This window comes from Vanellus vanellus, assembly GCF_965231255.1.
Source record: "Vanellus vanellus genome assembly, chromosome: Z".
Lineage (NCBI taxonomy): Eukaryota > Metazoa > Chordata > Aves > Charadriiformes > Charadriidae > Vanellus > Vanellus vanellus.
In genome coordinates this window covers 28,926,164-28,949,852 of record NC_138908.1, presented here as the reverse complement: position 1 = coordinate 28,949,852, position 23,689 = coordinate 28,926,164, and the positions used below count along the sequence as shown (strand labels likewise).

Genomic DNA, 23,689 nt, shown 5'->3' with positions numbered 1-23,689 from the left:
GTTTGTATGTAAGCGCATACAGTTGTTGCAATTCAGAGCAGAGGACAAATGATGAAATATATTCGGGTTATGCTTTCAGTAGCACATCAGAGATTCAGAAGCACTGTTCAGAGTTTAATTTTCTGACTTACAAGTCATTGCAAATATAAAATATTTGGCTTAAGGTAGTAATTATTTATGTATTAGCATCCAATTCTGCTTCCTATCAATTTTGGGGGAAAAAATGTCATAGTTAAAATTTATCAACTCTCATTTTCAACTCTTTGTAAAAAGGATATTTTTCATTTCATTAGCCACTTATTAAGCTAATTCTGCTTTCCCTCACTCCATAGCTATAATCCAGAGCTAAGTATACATATTTAGATATGCACTTTATGCTCAGATATTAAAACAAACTTATTGTATAGTGTCTAAAGTACACATAATTAAAAAATAAGCTGGAAAAACAAAAATAAATTCTACCAAAATTTGGGGGTATGTGCGAAGAGCCATCTTAGAAAAACAGTAATTGCTCTACCTGACTTTCTTCAGTTTTTATACTGCAAAAGCAAAAATTATGTTGGTTTGGAGTTACGGTTCGTAGTAGATACAGTTGTGTAACAAGTAAAAAGCTGTCAGAAATTTGTCATACTATTATCTTAGTTCTTTCCAGCACATATGAGAATATAGATGTTATCCCCAAGAATCAAAGTAATTAAAAGTTATCAATAATAATCTCTTTTAACTTGTTCTGTATGAAAGGTAATCGCATTCTATCATTTTCTATATGTGTAACTGTTGCATTGTTTGAAGCAATTAATAATTTTTGTCAGTATCCTTGGAGCAAACTTTTGGGGAATTCTTTGTTTTTTGCTCAACTTTGGCTCCTTTCTCATTCCCTTTCTTGTTCCTTCTCTTTTCTTGCACAAAGTATGCATAATATTTGTGTTCTCAGCTCCTTCTCTTAACCCCCACTCTTCATTGAGAATAAATTTATTTCTTCCTGCTGTCATTCCCTACAAGAATTATGTTACTACATATAATACCACAGATGTACTTGCTTTTGTGAGGGCAATGTGGGATTCTCAGTGTTGGGTTTGGTTTTGGGTTTTGGGTTTTTTTTTTAGTAATTAATTTTGACCACCAAGCTGATAGATGTCTTAAAAATAACTGTTTTCTTCATAAGTGTGTGAATAGTAAGCTGTCATTTGAGTTCTAGTCTTCTTTGAACACTGAATTCAATGTGCTTCTCTTTGATAACAAGGAGGGTTAACATTGGTGTCTTGAATAAAATTAATTTTGCATATTCACAGAAATTCATGTCTATGATATATTATGATATCCTTTCAGCAAATCAGGCATCTGTGACCTTTACTAAGGTATTTATTTGTTACAAAATTTATACCGGACCAGGATCAACAATTGTTTGTGTCTTTTCTATTTGGAAAGTAAGTTGTGAAAATGGCACTGGTGAGTCTGTGCTCGCATTTTGTTTTTCACAAGCTGAATAAAGGTAAAGTTTCATTCTGCACATTACTAGACTTTCAAAAAGAATTTTTCTGAATTGATTTTGGATGAGTGAACAGATCAGCAAGAGCAAGCACCTTGACTCTCATGAAAAAAAAAACACGAATTCAGCAGTGTTCTTTTATGTATCAAATATTAGGTATCAATATTGAATGCAACATATTGAATTTGTCTCTTTCTTTACTAAGACTTCAAGTTCATTTTTGTGCTGCGTGTCTTTGTCTTTGTAAATATAACTTGTACAAAGTTGCTTCCCAGTGGACATTAGCTTTGGAATTGCCTTGCTCAGAGATTGTGCTCCAGCTTTGAGGCTACTTCTTATCTTTAATGAGGGAAAGCCAATTCTGAGACCATATGTGGAGATTCTGGTACAAATAAAAGGACTGAGTTTGAAATAACAAGGGGTTTGGAGCTTCATAAAAAGCACCACTCGGTTACAGTGGAAGCTTTTAAGTATTCTAGTAGCCATGTGTGAGTGCTGTACTGCTCCTATTAAATATTAGAAATAGAGCAATGAAGAAGCTGAATAAATAGTTTTCAGTGTGCTCTATAATTTATAATCCATATACCCAGAGTGCAAAGAAAACATGTTTTGAAGACTGTTTTTCTAATTCTGAGTAAAAAGCCACAGATTCTTAAGTATCTAGGAAGCTCCAGAAGTCTCAACTTCTGTGGCAGATTATTATAAATGTAACTAAAGAGTTCAGGATTGTGGATCTGGACAGACAGACTGGGAGCAAGCCTGTCAGACTTGCACTGGAAGTTTTATCAAAGTCAGCCTACAGGGAGAGAGCATTTCTCTTTAGGATAATTTGGCTTCTCGGTTATGAGTGTTTCATTCAACAGACTATTTCTAGTATTTGAGATATTTCTCCTAGAAAACATGATTAATAGAAGTAGCATAGTTGATTCTTTTTAACTAATTTAAGTGTTTATTGGCAGTTAAACTTGGAATTACCGTTACAAACTTGTCATGTACAATTTTTAAAAATGATGTTTTTAAAAACTGAATCCAGAGTTGGGCTTTAACATGCACCATTGATTTTGTTTGATATAGGTAAATAAGAGCAGGGAATAGTTACTCTGATTGTGTTATATTTGCACACCACATAAAAAGCAGTCGCAAGCACAACTTCTATTTCCATTTGAGTTGGAAGCTTTCCATGGACAATTGGCTTTCATTTCAACCTGTTTCTGAGGTATATAAAAATGCGGTTTCCAATCTTTGTCATGTGGCAAATAGTAACTGGTAACTTCTTTGACCCAGAGCAGTACATATTTGCTGAATAGCTGAAACAAAGAAATCAAAGTAGTTAGATAAGCTGGACTGACAGACTGGAAAGGAAACTTTAAGATTTTGTTTGGTTTGTGCATTGTTTAAGGATATTTTTGCTTAGGTCACACAGCGAAGCTCAAAAAGAGTTTGCACTGGGAATCAGCTTGGCCTCACTGCAGTCAGCATTCTTGGATGGATGGTTCCAAGGAGGTGAGCTGTAGGGAAGGAGAAGCAGGGAAACAGCATTTCCAGTGTACCTCTGTAGTTGTTAGAAAAACATTTAGCTCAGTCATGGCTAAATATAACCACAGACAAAATTACAACCCACTGTAGGAGTTTCCTAAAAGTCTAGACCAATGTATCCATCCATTGTTTTACTCGACACAGCAGTGCAGATCAGATTCTTGTGCCAGAAGTTGATTTGTTTCTCCCAATACTGGTTGCTATGATTGCCTTGTATAGTGGCAATAATAACTTCCCTACTGTCTTCAGTTCATTTTGAAATTGCTCAATTTAGGTGAAAATACTGAATGAAAATTTTTTCAATACTCTGAAAATTTAGATAGTGTGAAAACACTTTAATATTGGCAAACTGAAATAGTTTGGAGTTGTTTCCCTCCTCCCACTGTGCTATTTTTAAAAGAGACACTATGACATAGTAAAGGTTAGATATTTCAAACGTGACTCATGTTTGGCATATGACAGGTTTGGTTTTATTGTTTTGGGATAGTTTTTCAGCAGTGTTTAAAAGACAGGATGGTGAGGTTTTCAACTGCAAATTGCAAAACTGGGAGACACAAAACTACCGATTACATTTTAAATTTTTTAATTTTAGATTTTATTACTTTAAGTAATAAGGTAAAACATTCTGAGAGGAAGCAAGCGTTTCCCAACTTCCATTAGAATTGATGGAGTGCAAACTTTCTAACTGTGTTAAACTTATTAAAACTGAGTTCTGCAGCATCACCTGTGTTATATGAAGAGCTAGAAATTTAGTCAAAAGAATTAGATTGAAACTAGGAAGCTGGGGCAAAAGAGACTTCACAAAGACCTTTGTAACAAATGTAGAGGTATTGAGATTGTAAGTGAGGCTTCCTACAGTGACAAGTAGATGAGGATGAAAGGTATATAGATATCTTGAACTTTTTCTAAAACCATGGACAAAGAATTTAATTTCTCTTGCTCTTGAATGTTTTACCACTCCCCTGTTTGTGTCCTAATAGCTTAGTCTTTCTGGTGCTTTTGGATTCATGACTTGTCCCTTTGGAGGCAACAGTTCTCTGTGATTGAAAAGTAGTGCTTATTCTGGCATGGTATAACTTCAGTTTTTCTTTCCATCTTTAGGCAGTGCTGACCATATCTTGACTTTGAAATTTTTCCTTTGTCTGCTTTTAGTCTTTTATTTGGTCCTGTCCCTTCTCTCTCCTTCAACTTTTTCTCCTCTTCGCCTCTCTCTGCCACTCCCTGCTAATTGCTTACCCAGTGGAGAATGTATTTATGGAAAGAGTTTTTTATATTTTATTCTTTTTTAAGAAGTAACTTTTTAAAAGCATTTGAAGACTACAATTTAAATGTATTTTAAAGTCTGTACTTTAAATTGGAGAATTTTTGTCTTAAATTTTAGATTAATTTTTCAGTGTCTACTGTTTTACTGTACAAATGTGTTTGCATAATAATTATATAGAAGAATGTATGTCGAAAATGTAAAAAAAAAAAGTGAAAATCTCTATTTTCTACAATATATTGTTTTTTTGGCTGTTTTGTAGAATAGAAACTGTGGGTGACACAGTGGCAATAACTGGCTGACTAGCTTTGCCATTTTGTGCACGTGTGTAGTCTAAAATACTTCTACTGTAATTGCAAGTGAACTTTGTCAATACTCTACCAAACCTGTATTCAGTCCTTTATATACAAGATAGGTGCTGAACTCTGTGTTTGAGGCAATGTTACACGCAGCTTGACACAAACAGTTAGAAATTCCATCTGCATTGAATGGGTATGCTTTTGTTTCTGGATTACCAATTGAATTTTCAGCTGCATTCCTTCTGATTCATCACACTTGGTTTCAAATATTCTCATGAGACATGCTTTCCAAACATGCAGTGCAACTACAGTAGTGGGTACTCTTGATGAAAGAGCTACTGTTCTGATTTTTCTTTTGTGTATGTAGTGAAGACTTTCCCTTTTTGTTCTTATTTGTAATGGTAGAACTGTGATTTACTGATTCAGATTTTTAAATGCAGAAGTGTTTGTTGGGACACATAGAGCTAAAGAAACCAAGAATTCTCAGATGCCATGCTGATGAGTATTATGGGAACCTAATGAAATTGGGTTAGCTACTTTTTCACTTGCATAACATATGTACTAATTTATACATTTTGTAAAAATAGTGACTGTCTGCTTTGTGAACGTTTTGAAAGTAAGATCCAGTATCAATGGTGGTAAAACCGAACCTAAATGTTATCCCTTAATAAGGCAGTGTGGTGTGAATAAAATAGCTAATGTTGGAAAAACTTGATATTTTTTAATCTGTAAAGTCTCCCTGCTCTGTCCCACTCTAGTCATTATCATTTCTTCTGTGCAAATGCACTGCTTTTTTTCAGTTCAGAATCTAGCTATTGACACGAGGAAAATCTCTCCCAAGTTACCACTTGTCAGCAGATCCATAGCTACCCTGTTCTCTTTCTTACCTGAAGCATATACTGTTAGAGGGTATTTTTTTCAGCATTTTCTGTTCACTTGCTTTGGAGTTATATCTGTCTTCTAACTACAGCTATTTTTGTTATAAACGTAAGACAAGGAAGCTTTACTGAAAAAGAATGAAGATTGAACTCGCAGATCAACAACTAAAATTGAGTAACTATGAAGACAATAATATCTTTAAAATAAAATGTCAAACATATTACATAATGCTGATACAGTGCCATTAACAAATGAGTTAACTATTTTTACTGTCCTTCGAGGATATCCAGTGTTAAACAGAACTGCTGTCTGTATGGGTATCTCAATTTCACCTGTTGACTTTATTACAAGGATTTCTGGCTGCTTCGCTATTATGTCTAAAATCACTGTTTTTCCATAAATCTTTCAGTTTTATCTTTTGTCAAAATATACTTTTGTTTGAAGGAAACCAACTTTTACTGCTATTGTAAAAATGACACTGATCTCCTAGATGCTAGTTCATGAAGATCTGCAATTTCTAGTGCCAAAAAAAGCAGTTAGTTTTTCATCCACCAGGGTTTTGTTCTGTATTAGGGTTTTGCTATGTTGCAGCACTTTGATGTTCGGGTTCGGGCGAAGTTGAGTAGTGTTTCTGCAGTATGAAAGTTTTACTGCAAACAGTAATATTAAAACCTATTTTGTCTTCAGATTTTTTTTTTTTTATACAGCAGAAGAATGTTATTAATGTGGAATAATTTCACATTGGTTCAGTTGCTAATGATGAAACTGTTTTGTGATTTATACAGATAAACACAAGGACTGCTCTGGTGTAACTTTACATCTGACACATCAAAAGTAAGTATCTTTAAAAATACATACCTATTATGATTTTTTTTCATCAGAACAAAAGGCATGGAAACCCTTCCTTTCGATTCCTTTGAAAACGTGAAATAAAAATAATATATACTTCACAACATTAAGAATTTTGAAGCCATTTGTCATCTGTTGGCAAAACTTTTTGTTTCTGCTAAGAACCTTGATGAAATGGTGCTATCAGTACCGGGTTAATTCATCTTAAGAGCTTCATATTTAGAAATCTGGGACAAGGACAGCAATTATGTAGATGATTGTATTGTCCTATTTCACGTACTTTGTAGAAGATGCGCTAAAACTTGTAGCTCAGTACAAAAAAGAGGGAAAGGGAAGTGCTGCGAACAGCCGCTTTCTCAGTAGACCGCTATCAGATGTAATCCAACATTTAGAAATTAGTGTTGTTAAATGGTACTGCATATTGTGTCATTTGCCGTCAGTTTTTACAAAGGACTTGTTTAGCAGAGCTTGGATTTTGAATTGCAGGCAGCCTTTGATTGCTGGAATGTATCTTATGATGTCTGTGAACACTGTAATACCACCAGGCGAGAAAGGTGAGTCGCAATTCTACAAAGTGATTTTATAATTTTAGCATCTGATTTATTTTTACTGCTTATTGCAGAAGAAAATTTAGCAGAGACTTGATGTGTTGTAGGTGGACAAATTAATTGCTTAATTAAACTAATGATGAAAAAATTAGGTATAATTTTAAAATTGTATCATATTTCCTGATGACTACATCCCCCCCCACCCCCCCCAAAAAAAAAAAAACATAAAAATTTTTGGACTCTTCTTCATCTGCATTTGTCATTCATGCCATTTGTGATTTACTAAGAGTTCAGTTCTAAAAAATTAATTTCTACCAGTAAGGACCTGCTCTTTAAAATTTTTATTCCTATGTTTCAAGTTGGTTAAAAGGTCAAAATGATGAAAAAACATTGTAAAACAAAGTTTACAAACAGTTTCTATTCAGAATCCTACTCAGTGGATATTATCTGAAAGTCAGCTTGGATAGTCCCAATATCATTACTTCAAGCTGTCATAAAATGTTCTGTTTTAAGAAAGTTCGATTCTGACTTTGCATTTTCCTATACTATACCGGAATTTATATTAGATATCTGAGAACACCATTTGTCCCATTTACAATTAGCTGCCTAAATAAGATGAAGTGGTCAAATGCTCAGCTGACTGCAACTGTTTGGTGAATTAAGCAACTTGAAATCTTTTTTAATTTGAATTGAAACTTAACATATTTTGCTTATCAATATGAAAACATATCAAACACATGCCACCGAAATATTTGATCAATGCAGAAATTTACTTTTTCAGCTGGAGGGGTGAGGGAAAGGGGAATAAAAACAGTTCTGTGCCTGTTGACAACTGCCTTCTCGTGTTCAATCAAATTCACAGTTCTTACATAAAGCATGAAGTTTGTTATAACAGGAAAAATGCAGCCAGTCCCCAGATACCTCTCAGAGAGACATCAGCAGAGGAACTTCTCTGTGGGCTCTTCCTTAGCTATTGTTACTACACCTAACGCAAGTACTAACCTGCAGGCATTGTTGGTACAACACTTCTCTGCCAAAGTCTGCATCTAACCCTAAATGTTTAAGACTGGGCCTAGAACTAAGATGTTAAAATTGAGCCTTCATTATAAATTGTATCTGTTTTAGAATCATATCAGTTAATTTTAATTTTCTCCTGAGTAGACTATTTACCATAGCTATGTTTATTTTAAGTGTCACTTAATATAGTCTGTAAGGAAATGTATTACTTTTCTTTGTTAAATAACAGTAGTGTACGCTGGAAAAAATAATACTGAGTTTCAGCCCTATTTTGTGTGTACGTCATCACAGAAAGTAATTTTCAAGTGACTTACTATATTTTATTAATGTTTCTTTACAGATGTCTTGAGGTAGACAGTGCAGAAATATAAGATATTACCCAGTACCTTTTGAAATTGTCAGTTGTCCAGTTTAGGTATACCTTTCATAAACCACACTGAGTGAAGTTTCTGTTTGATAAATAATGTGTTTTTTCATTGTTTGTTGTAATCCTATTTTGACAGTGGTTGATGCAGACATTGCCTGTCATTACAAAAGGTTTCCAATGCACCTTTTTGCCTACAGAGTTCATACACACAGACTAGGTAAGAGTTTTATTGTAACATAGGAATACCGAATACTTAACAGAAAATACTGACACTACAACATATTTTTTTTAGAAGTATATCTCATGTTCACATACATATTGGTATGTTATAGGTAAAGTAGTGAGTGGATACAGAGTGAGAAATGGTCAATGGACGTTGATTGGTAGACAGAGTCCACAACTACCACAGGTTGGTTGTTTTTCTAATTCTAAGTTTAATGATCATGATTTAAAACTGAGAAGCTGTATTGGTAGTCATGAACCCACAGATTTGCATCACAGTGTTTCAACTTCCAGTATTCACTGGAAGTGAATACTGCCGAGTATTATCATGATTACATTATGATGCAAAAACCATTCTGAAATTGCTTTTCAGATGTGCAGCACTGTCATTCTTGTGTGTGTGTATATTGATATAAATTATATGAGACGCTTCCACTGATTATGGTGAATCATCCTCTCTTTCAGGCATTCTATCCAGTAGAACATCCTGTAGACGTTAGCTATGATGATATCCTAGCAGCTAGATGTGTGTTCAGTGGTGAAGGCAGAACTACAGAGACACATATAGGGTAAATTTTCTCTATTTGCTCCATTTCCTAACCATTTTTTTCCAAGGTAATGGTGATGTGCAGAAATGTATTTGTTTCATATCTTCTTCCAAGATAATCCTAACACACTGTTAAATTCTGCCAGAATGGTCTGCTTTGCTGTCTAGTCTGCTAAAGGTTTAACTCTACACAATGTGCATTGCCTTTATTTATGTAAGTAATCACTTTGCTAAAGTGTTCAGAACATTTCTCAGGTGAAGCCATGCTGCCAAACACCTCAGATGTTGGGCTGTTCTGCACTTACAGAAGGATTCAGAATACCAATTCTAAAAAATATATTTTTTAATAAGTTGAAGTTATTGACTGTTTAAAGCAAAATAATAAAGCTTCACAATTTCTCTTCATTATTTCAGAAAGAAAATTTATGGAAGCTTGCAAAATTCTGATAAATTTTTACCCATCATAAAATCTAACCTTAAATTCAGAGTAATATACCAGTTACCTTTTTCCAATATAAAAATATACAGGCTTTTATGACAAACAATAAAAATATAAATGACTAATAATGATAAATAGGAAAATCTGAACTGTTGGTGATGATATTCAGCCATAGATGACAGACAGAGCTCTATTAAGATCAAATTGACAAATGCATCTGTAAAAATAGATGCAACATTAATAGTCTCTTAACTGGCTTCAGTTCTTTGAACCATAATTTACTCCATATGTAGAGATATGAAGATACCCTGCAGAAATCTCTCCATTCTGGAAGTATGTGCTGCAGCACCCCAAAGGACGAGTTTTTTAGTGCACTGAGCACCCTAAGACTGCATCTCAGTAGGTGGTTAAGGATTCAACACAAATTTATCACCTTTCAGTGAGTAGTTAAAATACTGATGAATAGCAGCTGAAGCAAAATGAATTGTTTGAGAAGAGGTTTTTGCAAAGGTCATAACACTGACAAAAATATATCCAAAACCTTAATTTAACTGTATACCTTTTTTTCGCATGTTCTAAAAGTTTCTGTAACATTCCCCAAAGTAGTTCCTATTTGTTGAATAATCCTTACCATTTAAGAAACAGTCCTGGGGCAATTACGGTCTTTTCTTTCAATGTATTAATATGCTTTCAATGAGGAAGTAATAGGAACAGAAATTAAGGAAAGAAGCAGACCTTTACATTTTTATTATGTACTTTCTACCTATAAGTTTTGAAAAACAACACATAAGCATTTTAAGCAAATATTTAAACTATTACACAAAAACTCATCCGTAATATGGAAGCATATGTGGTTGGAAAACAAAATGAAATGGATGCATGAAAAGGAATGCATTTACAACAATGTTGAGTATATGGAAAGATATACAGCTCAAATAAATTAAATAAAAGTTGTTAAAATCTTGGAAAATGTTGCCCTGATGTTGCAATTCAGAACTCCCATTCAGAATGACTTGTCAGTCCAAGAGAAATATTAAAAGAACCTCTGAGTTCCAACTATAAACACTGGAAAAATGGGAAATGCAAACGTGAAAGGAAGGCTGTGAAATAATGCATATCTGAAAAGGATCAGATCAAGTCTGCATGTTCACTTTGCTGGTCTCTGTATTTAATTTTCTGCTGGTGTTTTTGTTTTTTCTTAAACTAGCTGACAAGATGATCTTAAATTCCCTATGTGATTTATCTCTAATATACATAGAAGGCAGGGCTAAAAAAACTTAGTTTGCTTTCTCCACTCGCCTTTCCAAAGCTGATCAGTTAAAGCTTAATCATTCATAATATATGCTAACTAATTAAAATCTGACATATTCTCGATGATATACTTTCTTAACAGTGGAATAATTTTTGTGATAGTCAACTAGTCCCTTTCATGTGAATGAAGTGTCATTTTTGACCAAGTCTATTACTTAGTATTTAACTTGGTGGGGAAGGAGAGATGTTTTCGTTTTATACCTTCCTTACTGTGCTGTTTGTTTCTTTACACATTTGGTCTTGTTTTTTTTCATGTTTTTCTGTAGTTACACTAATGGCTTGCCATTATCTTACGTTATCTCATGACCCCCATGGTTCACACTAACCTTTCTCATCCTGCTTCCTCGCCCAATCTGAGAAATTAAATTAGGTATTGAGGCATGCCTCTTAAATGTGTAGAGTTGGGCAAACCCAGATTCAGCAGTGAAACTTGATTTTGCTTGTGCAATTATCTACATACATGTTCAGGGTAATTACACAAACACAAACTTAATGTCTCTGGTGTAAAAAGGTGACGCAGGAGTCATCTCTTTAAAAGTTTCATTAATTGTCCATTTCAGTTAGCTGGATTTCTCCTCAAGTTCAAGCTTTTGCAAATTAAAGACTTGAATTATCCTTTGTCAAATAAGAAGGACATCAGCTATTCCTAATTTATAAAGCAAAGTTTCTTCTAATTTTTGCTACAGACCAGTAAGTACTCCATGCAAGCAGCCACTGCAGTTTTTTAACAGATAACTTGACGTTTCAGAGTAAACATTAGAGTTGATATAGTATCAAGTAGTATATAGCTTACCAGTCTAAGGGATATCAAGCAACTAGAGTCTATTCAGTGTAAGGATCCTATCTTTGTAAAGGAACGTGCCATTAGCCATTGTGGCTGCTTATTTTTCCAGTTGCAATGTAATGTATTGTTTAAAACTCTTTAACAGACAGTAAGTAGTGCAACCCTTTCAAAATATGTTTAATAGGTATTGTACCATTCCACAGAAGGTTTATATGCCTGTAGCAAAACGTTCCCATTCGGTATTTAAGGTAATTTAACTGCATTATCTTGTTTTTGATGCTAAACAGTCTGTTTCATTATGCCTCACTGTCTACTGTTAATATAACAAGATCTGGATATGGTTCTAGATATCTGTGGCAGAGGTGTGAAGGCGGTTAACAGGAATTTTTTTATTTTATTTCTTTTTAACTTATTCTTCAGCATTTCTACTCATTAAGCTACTTCACAAAACAGGGTTTCTCAGTTTGGATATCTAATGGAAGGATTATGGGTTTTCAAAGAATTTACTACAGCTGTTGTTGACAGAGTATTTTGCTTTTTTTTTTTTAAACTGTAAATATTTAAAATGAAATTAGTTGAAGTTTTTAGACACAGTTACATGTATCAGGTGAACCAGAGTTTGTGTGGGTTCCACATCCCCTTTTCTACTGTAGTTTTAAAGAGGAGGCAATTACAGTGACAGATACTGGGAGTCCAGCAGTGAAGTTAATGCTTTCTAAAAGCTTAAGCAGAGCTTGCCAAGTCAGAGTCTGATTTTTGTGGTCTCCAAGGGATGCTAAATTTTCAATGCATGGAAAAATACCAATTCCCCTTTTGAAACAGTCTCTTCTCCCATGTTTCCCCTGTCTCCCCTCCGGCTGGTGTCATTATTGTTGCTATGGTGAATAAATGAATGCTGCAGGATGCTGCTGGAAAAGTCAGAGCTGACGTCTTTTGCAAACAGCTAATAGGCCACCCCCGTATCTTTTTAATGAGTGTGTGCTCACTGGTTAATTGTGAAAGCTAATTAAAAATTCTTAATGTAAACCCCTTTATTTTGTGAACCATTATTTATAAGTCCTAGCTTATTCCATTGTCAGGATTGTAGCTGTAAATAAAAGATACCAACCTATATGGCAGAGGAAAAAAACAGAAGCACATCAGAGTTGCAAAGAGGCCCTATATTGTCTGCTTCACAAAGTAATATTTCTCAGAAAAAATTCTCATACCAGCTGTTTTTTCTATTGAAGACAGGATTATGTAGCAGTACAGAAGAGCCTCTTCTGTTTCAAGTACATGCACAGCATTTATCAAAGAACTGAATTTTGCTAGTGTTTAATCATTTCTCTTGCACTCGTGTTTTCCTTACAGAAGCTTGTGATCAAGTTATTCTCAAGATGGCAGTGCTATCTTCTCTTTAAGAGATATTTATGGTATCTTCATATGTGCTGAAATTAAGTTTTGCTGCATTAGAACCAGTGTGATTGGCCAATAAATGTATGCGCTTGAACATGGGGAGAAAAAAACTCTCGTAAAAGACAGCTGCTGAAATGAAATGTAGATGTTATTTGCAACGATTTTAAATTAGGTTTGCCCCAGATTGACAAAGTGTATGAATGGTGACATAATGAATGATAGAGTTCTGTGGTATTTCATTGGAGCATGTGCATAGTTGGTGACACACTGGGGACTATGAGGAGTATACTGGGGAAATGAGAAGGAAGAACAGTTTAAATAGTTGATGCAAGAATCAAGACCAAATTGTTAGGAATTTCTGAGATACCTGGGGAGTTTGTGCAAACAAGTATTGTCTAGTATAAACTGAAAGAAGCTTGATATTCACTGCAATGAAGCTATTTTAGGGTGGGACTTTAAACATTTCATTGCAGCTTTTTAATATTCTGTTAAACAAGTTAGATTAATTGAAAAATACCTATATTCAGCTCATTTTTTTCTAACGGCTGCATCTTTTCTGTGTTGTGTAGGGGAACAGCCAATGATGAAATGTGTAATTTTTACATTATGTACTATATGGAAGCCAAGCATGCTGTCTCTTATATGACCTGCACACAGAATGCAAACCCTGAGATGTTCCGAAATATACCACAGGAGGCAAATATTCCTATTCCAGTCAAGTCTGATATGCTAAAGATGTCACATGGACATCATGAAGGTGAAAAAAACTTGTAATCCATTTTATTCAAGTCTTTGTGCTCACTGATGTGTTTGTCTGTGTTAGCTTGATATGCTAAATTTTCATAAAAAGGAAATGCAATTTTGAATAAAGTTCAAGTTGCTAATTATAGACCATCATGGGATCTGCTCTTGTTTTTGGTGAAAATGTCTGGCATAGTCTTTTTTCTATTTCTTCCTATTTTCCTCTTTCAAAAATTTCCAACATATTTTTATAGCTACTTGAGCTGTGTACCCGGAAGATTGACCTCTTTTCTATGCCAAATACTTTATATTAACAGTTTTTTACTATTTGCTTTATCTATCTGTTTCCTACAAAGTTGAATCATTCAACTCATATTATTCAGAAGTAATCCGACTGGTATGTCTGTGTGGCAAAGTAAAAGTCTTATTTTTTTTATTCCAGTTGTTTACTGCTCCACTGTTTGGTATAACTACTGTAGATAGATAAAAATACAAAGTGTTCATTTCAGAAGGGCTTTTTTACCCCAGTAGTAAGATACTCAATTCCTTTCACATGCAGAGGTTAACATCATATCCTAAATCAATTTTTCAGAAATGAAGGATACTGATAAAAGTTCTTTGCTGCAGCAGGCCAAAAAAGAAGAGGAAGAGATTTTGGATCAGGGTATGTACTTGTTTATTTCTATGTCAATTAAGGGAGTCACTAATGTAAAATACTGATAAATTATATCCTGATTGTTAATGAGGTATGAAGTTTTTAATCTGTTTATCTTTAATTGATGCAATTTGCAATGTTCTCTACAGCTAATATGATTGAATGCTCTATAAGAAATAATAAAAACATCAGTCTACCAGTGATCTCTAGCCTTGTAGTTAAATTTATAGTGCATTTTAATCTCATTAGATTTTCCTGTTCTTGGTTTAATTTGCTAAAGAAAGTTGAAATTTGTCTGTAAGTGCAATCCTAAAGAACAGATACAAAGAAGTAGTCCTATAGTTTGTAACTGTCCTGTGTATAAGTATCTGCTATTAGCTCTTCGCCTATTTCCTCAGTTTGTGTGGATGAGGGAATAATACGTTCTTGTGCTTCAATATTGGTTGTACATGCAGTGGGTGGACTGCAGTTTAGGTTAATATTGAATTATTTTTCACTACATTTATACATATGTGCACATATAACGATTCATGCAAAAATGTGTGCAGTACCTAGCTGAAGGAAAAAATCCATGACTATTACAAAGCTTCTAGAAATATGCTGAATGTTATTTATGTTTCAGAGATACATTAAAATAAGACTGTACTTTAAAGTTCCTGTGGATCATATGCTATTAGATAAATATTGGTTCATTATCAAGATACTATTCTTGATACTAAGGTGAAGACCTCGTCAGCTGCAGTTTCATACTGTTTTCATTGAACAATGTGGAGGTTCAAGACCTAAATACATTAAAGGCAAGTTTCCTTTCGCCTTTAATGAGAGCAAAGATTAGGCCAGTGTTTAGAGCCTTTGATAACATCTCCCAAGGGGTTAGATTTTCTATATATTTGGCCGTTCTGCAGAGTTAACTCAAATAATTAAGTTACAGTTACATAAAAACGAGATTCTAGAGTGTAACAGCATCTTGACTGAAAGTACCTTAAACTACTAGAGGCAATATTTACAATTCTATATCTGAAACTTATCTTAGTCAATTCAAGATGGACTTTTTTTGAAAGAAATACAATTCTAATTTTTTTAAGCCTATTACAGAGCAAAATGAGCTGGCTGCTTACAAATTTATATCAAGATTTATGCTGACAAGCAGCTTCACCCTTATGTTGCTAATAAGCGTATTAGCATTTGGTTGAGGATCTTGTTATCTGTGTGTATGATTGAATTCATTAATGTTTCAAACAAAATCTTGAAACAAGGTCCTGTTTTTAAAATCTTTTCATTTTTCTTTGAAATGTATTTCAAAGCCACATTTCTGCAATGCAGTCTCATTTGCTGAAACCACTATTTAGTATACGTCCTCATCTAACATGTTTCTATGGAAACACACTGCATTGTTTTGTCCATTTGAAATTAGTTGAGTTCATGATATGAAATATCAAAACACAGTAATTATAGAATCATAGAATCATCTAGGTTGGAAGGGATCTTTAAGATCATCAAGTCCAACCACCAACCGAACAATACCAAAACCACCACTAAACCATGTCCCTAAGCACCACATCTACACATCTTTTCAATACCTCCAGGGATGGCGATTCCACCACTTCCCTGGGCAGCCTGTTCCAATGTTGACAACGCTTTTGGTGAAGAAATTTTTCCTAATATCTCATCTAAACCTCCCCTGGTGCAACTTGAGGCCATTTCCTTTTGTCCTATCACTTGTTACTTGGGAGGTCAGCCCCCACCTCTCCACAGCCTCCTTTCAGGTAGTTGTAGAGAGCGCTAAGGTCTCCCTTCAGCCTCCTCTTCTCCAGGCTAAACAACCCCAGTTCCCTCAGCTGCTCCTCATAAGACTTGTGCTCCAGACCCCTCACCAGCTTCATTGCCTTCTTTGGACTCACTCCAGCACCTCAATGTCTTTCTTGTAGTGAGGAGCCCAAAACTGAACACAGTCTTTGTGGTGGGGCCTCACCAGTGCCAAGTACAGGGGAACAATCACTTCCCTAGTCCTGCTGGCCGCACGGTTTCTGATACAAGCCAGGATGCTGTTGGTCTTCTTGGCCACCTGAGCACACTGCTGGCTCATATTCAGCCAGCTGTCCACCAACACCCCCAGGTCCTTTTCTGCCAGGCAGCTTTCCAGCCACTCTTCCCCAGGCCTGTAGCACTGCATGGGGTTGTTGTGACCCAAGTGCTGGACCTGGCACTTGGCCTTGTTGAACCTCATACCATTACCCTCAGCCCATCGGTCCAGCCTGTCCAGATCCCTCTGTAGAGCCATCCTCCCCTCAATCAGATCAACGCTCCTGCCCAACTTGGTGTCGTCTGCAAACTTACCAAGGGTGCACTTGATCCCCTCATCCAGATCACCGATAAAGGTACTATACAGAACTAGCCCCAGTCCTAAGCCGAGGCAAACACCACTTGTGACCAGCCACCAACTGGATTAGTTGATGCAAGAGAATTTTATTTCATGTTCTTAATTGCTAGTTTAAGATAAATTCTCCTGTCATTTACAGGAGCCTGGCTTCAATTTTACATTGATACAGCTCTAACTTCAGTTGAATTACGTGTGTTTAAGCAAAAAAAAAAAAAAAAAGGAAAAATCAGATCAGGCTTGGTTTTATTTTTCTCTCCAAAGAGGGAAAGTTGGGTGACTGTTTTAGAAAGTGGTTTTTGGTCCTACAAGCACATGAGCACTTGCTAAGATGCACTGGGAAAATTAGGGGCTGAATGGGGTCTGCTAAAATGTGCATATAAAAATTAAATACAAATTGGAGTCCAGTTTTCTGGGGCAAAGTGGTTTTATGTAATTGCATTGCCAATTTGTCCATCTCCTCAAGTAACTTTAGTGAGTTAGCCAATATCAGCCAAATTTGAACAAGGTCTTAATATCAGGAAAACTCTATAGTTGAGGGGTGGGAGAGTGGACCCCTAAGCTGCACAAAAGCAAATACAATCTTTCACAGAGGTAAAGGTTGTAACATAAATTTTTCCATTTATGGTTTGCCATGACATACTTTATACGATAAGCTTATCTACAAAACACAGATCCACCAAAACTCGGTCTTTGATTAGTTCTGTTGCTGCTGAGCTGTTGCTCAGTAAATTCAGCCTTTGATTTGCTAGAAGATAGTACTTCAACGATTTTTCCATAATTCTTTGTTTTATCTTGCATGATTTTTCTCGATGACTCATTATATTGTCGCAACTTAAATTTTCCCCTTCTTAGTTTCACGTAACTAAAGTAAACACTGTTACTTCACTAAAACTGAAGCAGTTGTTAAATTGTTCTATTGCCCTGGAGATACTTACAGATCTGGGTGGCAGAGGCATGGTCGAAGAGACAAACTTTGTTGTGAGTAGTATTACATCTAAGCATTTGCCTCAGAAGGAGAAAATGAAAAAGCCTGCCATGTGAAAGTACCCGCCTGCTAATTATGTGTATATCCCATGATTGCCTGGACATAGATTTAGAAGATTTATTTCCTGCTACATGTAGGCAGTTCATTATATTGGCATCTCCAGGAGTCATCATCACTCTTAAGTTAAATTTTCAATTTCGTCACCTTCACTTATCAGAAGCACATTAATAAACAACGTAAATATATTGAAATAAGTAGTAACCATCGCAAAGTGAACCACCGCTCACCATGAAGACAAAGCTGTAGTGTTAAAATTAAACTGAGCTTACCTTAATGGAACTGACCTCATTATATTGTTTCTGAAACAGCAGTGTCGCTGTTTGGTGAAGATAAACTGAGCGTAGGAAGTTAATTATTGTGGGTTATGCAATTGATTTAGACATTTGTGCATATTGTTCCTGCTGAAGTACAATGTCCCTAGCAAAACAAATATTATTTATGTTTATTGATTATGTTCATCAATAGAAGTTTTATTAAATGTTATTCAATAGATACAGTAGTGAAAAAAACTATTGTCTGTTCATAGCATTCACCATGTCTGCTAGATGTCTCTTTTTTACCTGTAGAAAAAAGCCCTAAATGTGTTTCATTCTGTTTCTTCAACACTTTCCTGACTGTAGTCTGTGGCATAATATAATATAGTTTAGGTTTATTTTGGTATGCAAGCAGTGAAGCAGCCTTTACTATTAAGAAGGTCAGCTGCTGCTGTACTTGATAGCTGTATGGACACAATAGAGGAGTAGTTTCTTAATAACAAGGAGGGAATTTACAGGTGATGGTTAATCAGATGTGCAGTGTTTCATTTGTTGACCTGTGGCTCATGATTTGATACCTCTTTTTGTGTGTATCAGATGTAATCATAAACTTTCTCTTGAAGCAGAAAAGGCAATTTTCTTCCTAGTAAAACCAATATAATTATTTTTAAATGGTTTAAAAAAAAAATCGAGGCTGTCTTGAACTCAAAATTCACTTGCAGCATATAAACCAAAAATTAGATTTGATTTTTTTCTTTTAGAAGGGCACGTGTGTACACATGTATACATTACTTACACATATACTTACACATCTTACTTTATTATCTTATTTTCAACTTACATTAATGTTTACTGTGACACTTAGAAAAGTACATTTTTGTTGTGTCTGGCTTAAGGAATTTAGAAGTTAGTACTGAAAAAGTAACATGTGTTTTTGCCTCTGATGATGGAATCTGAAGTAAGAGTCAAAGTTGTGATTCTTTGTCTCTCTGTATTGGTGAGTTGTACTGCCAATATGGGTTCTTTTTCCTCATCACCCATTATTTCATTATTACCATGAGCACAAGTTATTCCAGGAGCTCAAATGGTGAAGTTCAGTACAAGTGAACTTAAGATCTCTCTTTCTGCGTGTCCAAACTAGACTCATGTGAAGTCCCTTTTTCACAGCCGAGTGTTTCACTGAGATCCCACCAAACCTCCTACATTTAAAATAATATTACAGCTTGAGTCCAGCATTCAGAAGTTAGCTTTTATAAAGTTGGGCTTTAAGTCTGCAATTGTAGAATTGCAGACTTAAATCTGTCCTGATGGTGAGAAAGGTTGCATAGAAAAACACTTCACTGGACTTCTACCTTATTGTTTTAGAGATTGGAATGTGTATAGTGAGTGCAATAGGAAACAATGTAAAGAAAAGAACATGACTTCATGGTCTAAGGCAATTTGATGCTCTCTGATTAAAGTGTGTTTTACTCTAGACTTTTACCAGAGTTGCTGAATGGTTCTAGGTAGCTGGATACCTTAGTGAATGAAATCTGATGTCCTGATTTCTTTTCCAAGTCTTTGAGGATGGGCAAAACAAAGAACTGAAGCTAAGTCTTGCATATACACAGCTCCTACTGTGTATATGCACTGCCTGGAAATGTGGCTTGTACTAAGATGTGAAAGACAATGCTAAGTACCCTGTATTGTCACATTGTGAGACATTTCTAGGTGGGCACCCAAAATGAATGGATGCTAAATGACAGTTCTGGCTGTAATCGCTAGCAAAGTAACAGTAATTATGGACCTTAATTTCACAGGACAGGCTGTGGTAATGAAGTAATTTGGTATAAGTAAGTATTTAATAAACAGAGATGATGAAATAGAAATCTTAAGAGAAGTCTTTCTGTTCAGTTAAAACACTTGTTCAGGAGTGCTTGGAGGGGGATTCTTTGAATGAGGTTAAATACGAATATATAGTGATGGCCCATTGATGTTAAGAGGAGGTTTCTTTGTAAGAAAAATTAGCGTCTTAATCCATACAAAATGGGTGCTGAATTAAGGTTACACATAATTCTGCTATTTATTACCTGTTGGATGCCTAACCCATCTTCTAATTATTTTTGGTTCTTGTATGCTATATTTACACATGAGTGCGTGTGTGCACACAGATAAATATTTTGCACAGCATGTTTGTCACACTGCTGGAAATATTTTGCAAGGTTATAGATGAATCTGTGAGTTGAGAAGCTGAAATGTTCAGTGTTGTGTATTTTGCTGTTTACTTGCACATTTCTGTGAAAAGCTCATTACAATAAAAGTGTACTGAACAAGGCTTTTTGTATCTGGGTTAGAAATTTCTGGTTGATATAAGTGAATGGAGGAGCTATAGCTCCTCCTCTTTCTGCCTCATCTCTTTTGTTTCCTTCTTAAAAAAAAAAAAAAAGAAGGGTATTTTTTCAAACTAAACCATGACGATGCTTAAAACAAATAAAATGAAGATAGCAGATCTACTCTTTAATAAATAGTCTCATATATGTAATTTTGTGAGAAGTATATCTACAAGTGTAGTATATCCAAATGTGCGCAATATATCCAAATAAGCACAGCAAAGTCCTATGTAGTAAAACCATTGTGTTTATTGCTAGTCATTTAGCTGTAGCCAATAAATATATTTTATTGTAACAAAATAATTGGTGCTTGTCAGGAAGGAGAGGAAAGAATAGGGCAATTAGGAAACTGCAACCAGCTTGGGGTTTGAGTCTCAGGTTCTGTTTTGTTGATGAAGAACGTGTGTCTGTAACAAAATGTTATGCTCAGTGAAGATTCTTTCATCTTTTATACTTTGTCTTACCTTTAACACTCTCTTTCCCAGTTAAAAACTCCTTTAACCTAGTGATTTTATAAACCATGCTTGGACTCTCAAAACATTTGCACATTAAAACATTTTGACAGTTGAAGAAAAAAAAAAGAATTCATTAAAAACTAGGAAAATGCATTTTCATTGCCATAGTAGTAAAAGCTCTTCTTAGGGACATGCAGACATAGAATAAAACAGCTAATGATTTTGTGTTTTAATTCTTTCTTCCATCTTTTTTTAGCTCTGTAAGCTGCTTAGAAATGCTTTGAGAGCAAGTACAGTTACTGTTCTTCAAACATGTCAGTTTGCCTGTGCTATAGGTGCACGTCACTTAGGGCACAGTGATGGTGACCAAGAATCTGTAGAGCAGCTTAACCCTTTTCATTTCCTAGTATCTATGCTTCCTTCCCCCAGACTCTCAAACCCCTTCAAAAAGAAAACAGCCTTACTTAGTATTTTGTATTCTCAGGTATCTTTCATCAAAGCAACAAGTTAAATCAGTGTGGTAGGACTTGCATGAGAAATAATAGCAGACTAGAAGCCATATTGAAAGTTTTCTTGGCCTATTATATCAAACTGTGTCCAATGTCACTTCAAATAAATAGACATTACATTTTGTTCATTTATGCCATGTCTTTCCATGCCTTTGTCCCCTTCTTCTCTACCAGCAATGTTTTCTTATGTATGCCTATTAAAGTCAGCTTAGTAGCTTCGTCTAGGAGTCAAAGAAGGCAAAGAAAATTAAATTTTTGATTTTGAGAAATGTTTATTTGGAAGGCATTTATTCACGGTGGCACAGTCTTGAAGGTGACATTTGCAGCCAAATTTCTGTAAATTCACCAGGAAGGTAGTTCTTCAGCTGACGTACACATTCTGTGATATGGCTCTTAACATATTAAATAGACATTATGTGATATTTAAGATGAAGTGAAGTCATAGTTGGAGTCTGTATCTTTTGGACCCTGATTCCAGCACTTGTGAAAAGGCAAAGCACTGACTATTTTTGCCAGATGAACACGCTAAACAGAAGCACATCCAGATAAGAAATGGCCTCAAGTTGTGCCAGGGGAGGTTTAGATTGGATATTAGGAAATATTTCTTCACCTAAAGGATTTTCAAGCATTGGAACAAGCTGCCCAGGGAAGTGGTTGAATCACCATCTCTGGAGGTATTTAAAAGACATGTAGATGTGGTGCTTCAGGACATGGTTTATTGGTGGACTTGACAGTGCTCAGTTAACTGTTAGACCTGATGTTCATAAAGGTTCTTTCCAACCTAAATGATTCTATGATGCTGTGGTTCTAAGAGAGAAACATGCAGTCTCAGAATACACTCCATTTTATTCTGACATAATTAGGAAACCCAAAGTCAACTATGAAAACTTGTCTCTTAGTACAATTGTAATAGGACCAACACATTAGTCTGGAAGGACCAACATACTAGCTCCATGTCAGATCAGACATGCCCAAGAAGAGACTGTCATTACATGCATTCACACATTTATCTATGTACAGCAGTACACAGATAAACTACAGTACCATTCCCTTGTCAACACAGAGTGCTGAGAGAGTTTTGTGTTGTTCAGTCTGGAGAAGAGAAGGCTCTGGGGAGATCTTATAGCAGCCTTCCAGTACCTAAAGGGGCCCTACAGGAAAGATGGAGAGGGACTCTTTATCAAGGAGTGTAGTGATAGGTTGAGTGGTAATGGTTTTAAACTGAAAGAAGGTAGATTTAGATTAGATACCAGGAAGAAATTCTTTGCTGTGATGGTGGTGAGACCCTGGCATGTGTTGCCCAGAGAAGTTGTGGAGGCCCCATCCCTGGAAGTGTTCCAAGGCCAGGTTGGATGGGGCTTTGAGCACCCTGATCTAGTGGAAGGTGTCCCTCCCATGGCAGGGGGGTTGGAACTAGGTGATCTTTAACGTCCCTTCCAACCCAACCCATTCTATGGTTCTATGAGTGCTTGCTAGATTTTTGCTCTTAATCGCTCAGTTCTGGTTATGTCCTGGTAAGGCATCATTTTGTCAGAAAGCTGCAATAGTGTCTTCATGTTTGAAAACCTGTTCAATCTGATTCCTAACAGAAGTCTGGAATGCCAGTGACAGATGGAGGAAGCTATCTGAACTGTCTCAGTGAAAACTGTAGAGGCATTGTGACACAAATACATATTCTGGAGATGAGAATTCTCAGACCCCACCAAGGTGTTCTTGGCTTTTTTCTAAAATGCAGTAAAATTAGTTTTCACGTATGTATCATAACAGCTTCGTGTTCAAGCTCGCTGGACAGTTTTACTGTGGCTGACTTCCCCATCTATCTCATAGCTTGATCCTGCAGCACCATGGCTGGATACTTCATCCAGACTGGAAATTGGTACTTCCAACAGCATAACGGTGTACTACATAAGGACCATGGACAGCGACTGCTCGCTGCAAGTTGAGGAACTCTTGCTCTGGCGCTGAAAAAAAAGGACTGTTTTTAGATATGCATAGTTCAACACCGTTTGGATTCCATCCAGACCTTGGTGGTGAACGTACTAAACTGTTTTATTAACCTTAAACTAATCTGGTCTTTTACTGAGATCAGGTGAGGTTCAGCTCATGGTTTGTAATGAAATTGCCAATGTTATGATTTTGTTTGTTTGTATGACTGTTTTCCAGAACACTGTTCTGTAAAGCAATTTTCCTAGTGTAGAACTGCCATAGTAATTAAGTTTAAACTCACTGGAATATGCTTGTGCATTACTTCATTCTAGTCTTGACAGCTGTTGCCTCCTCCAGAATAGCATAAACTGTAGGTATTTGTAGCCAATCATCTTTTACTGCATTACATAGA

General features: G+C 35.7%; 1 protein-coding gene across 1 annotated transcript in view; it reads left to right on the top strand.

Moving 5' to 3' along the window:
• PAM (peptidylglycine alpha-amidating monooxygenase) overlaps positions 1-23,689 on the top strand; it is a 77,517-nt gene that overhangs the window by 26,221 nt on the left and 27,607 nt on the right. Inside the window, exons 7-13 of the mRNA XM_082497971.1 lie at positions 6,250-6,298; positions 6,800-6,867; positions 8,382-8,462; positions 8,578-8,654; positions 8,933-9,036; positions 13,513-13,700; positions 14,277-14,348. Of these exons, the coding sequence (XP_082354097.1) occupies positions 6,250-6,298; positions 6,800-6,867; positions 8,382-8,462; positions 8,578-8,654; positions 8,933-9,036; positions 13,513-13,700; positions 14,277-14,348 (639 nt within the window). The remainder of the gene's footprint in view (positions 1-6,249; positions 6,299-6,799; positions 6,868-8,381; positions 8,463-8,577; positions 8,655-8,932; positions 9,037-13,512; positions 13,701-14,276; positions 14,349-23,689) is intronic.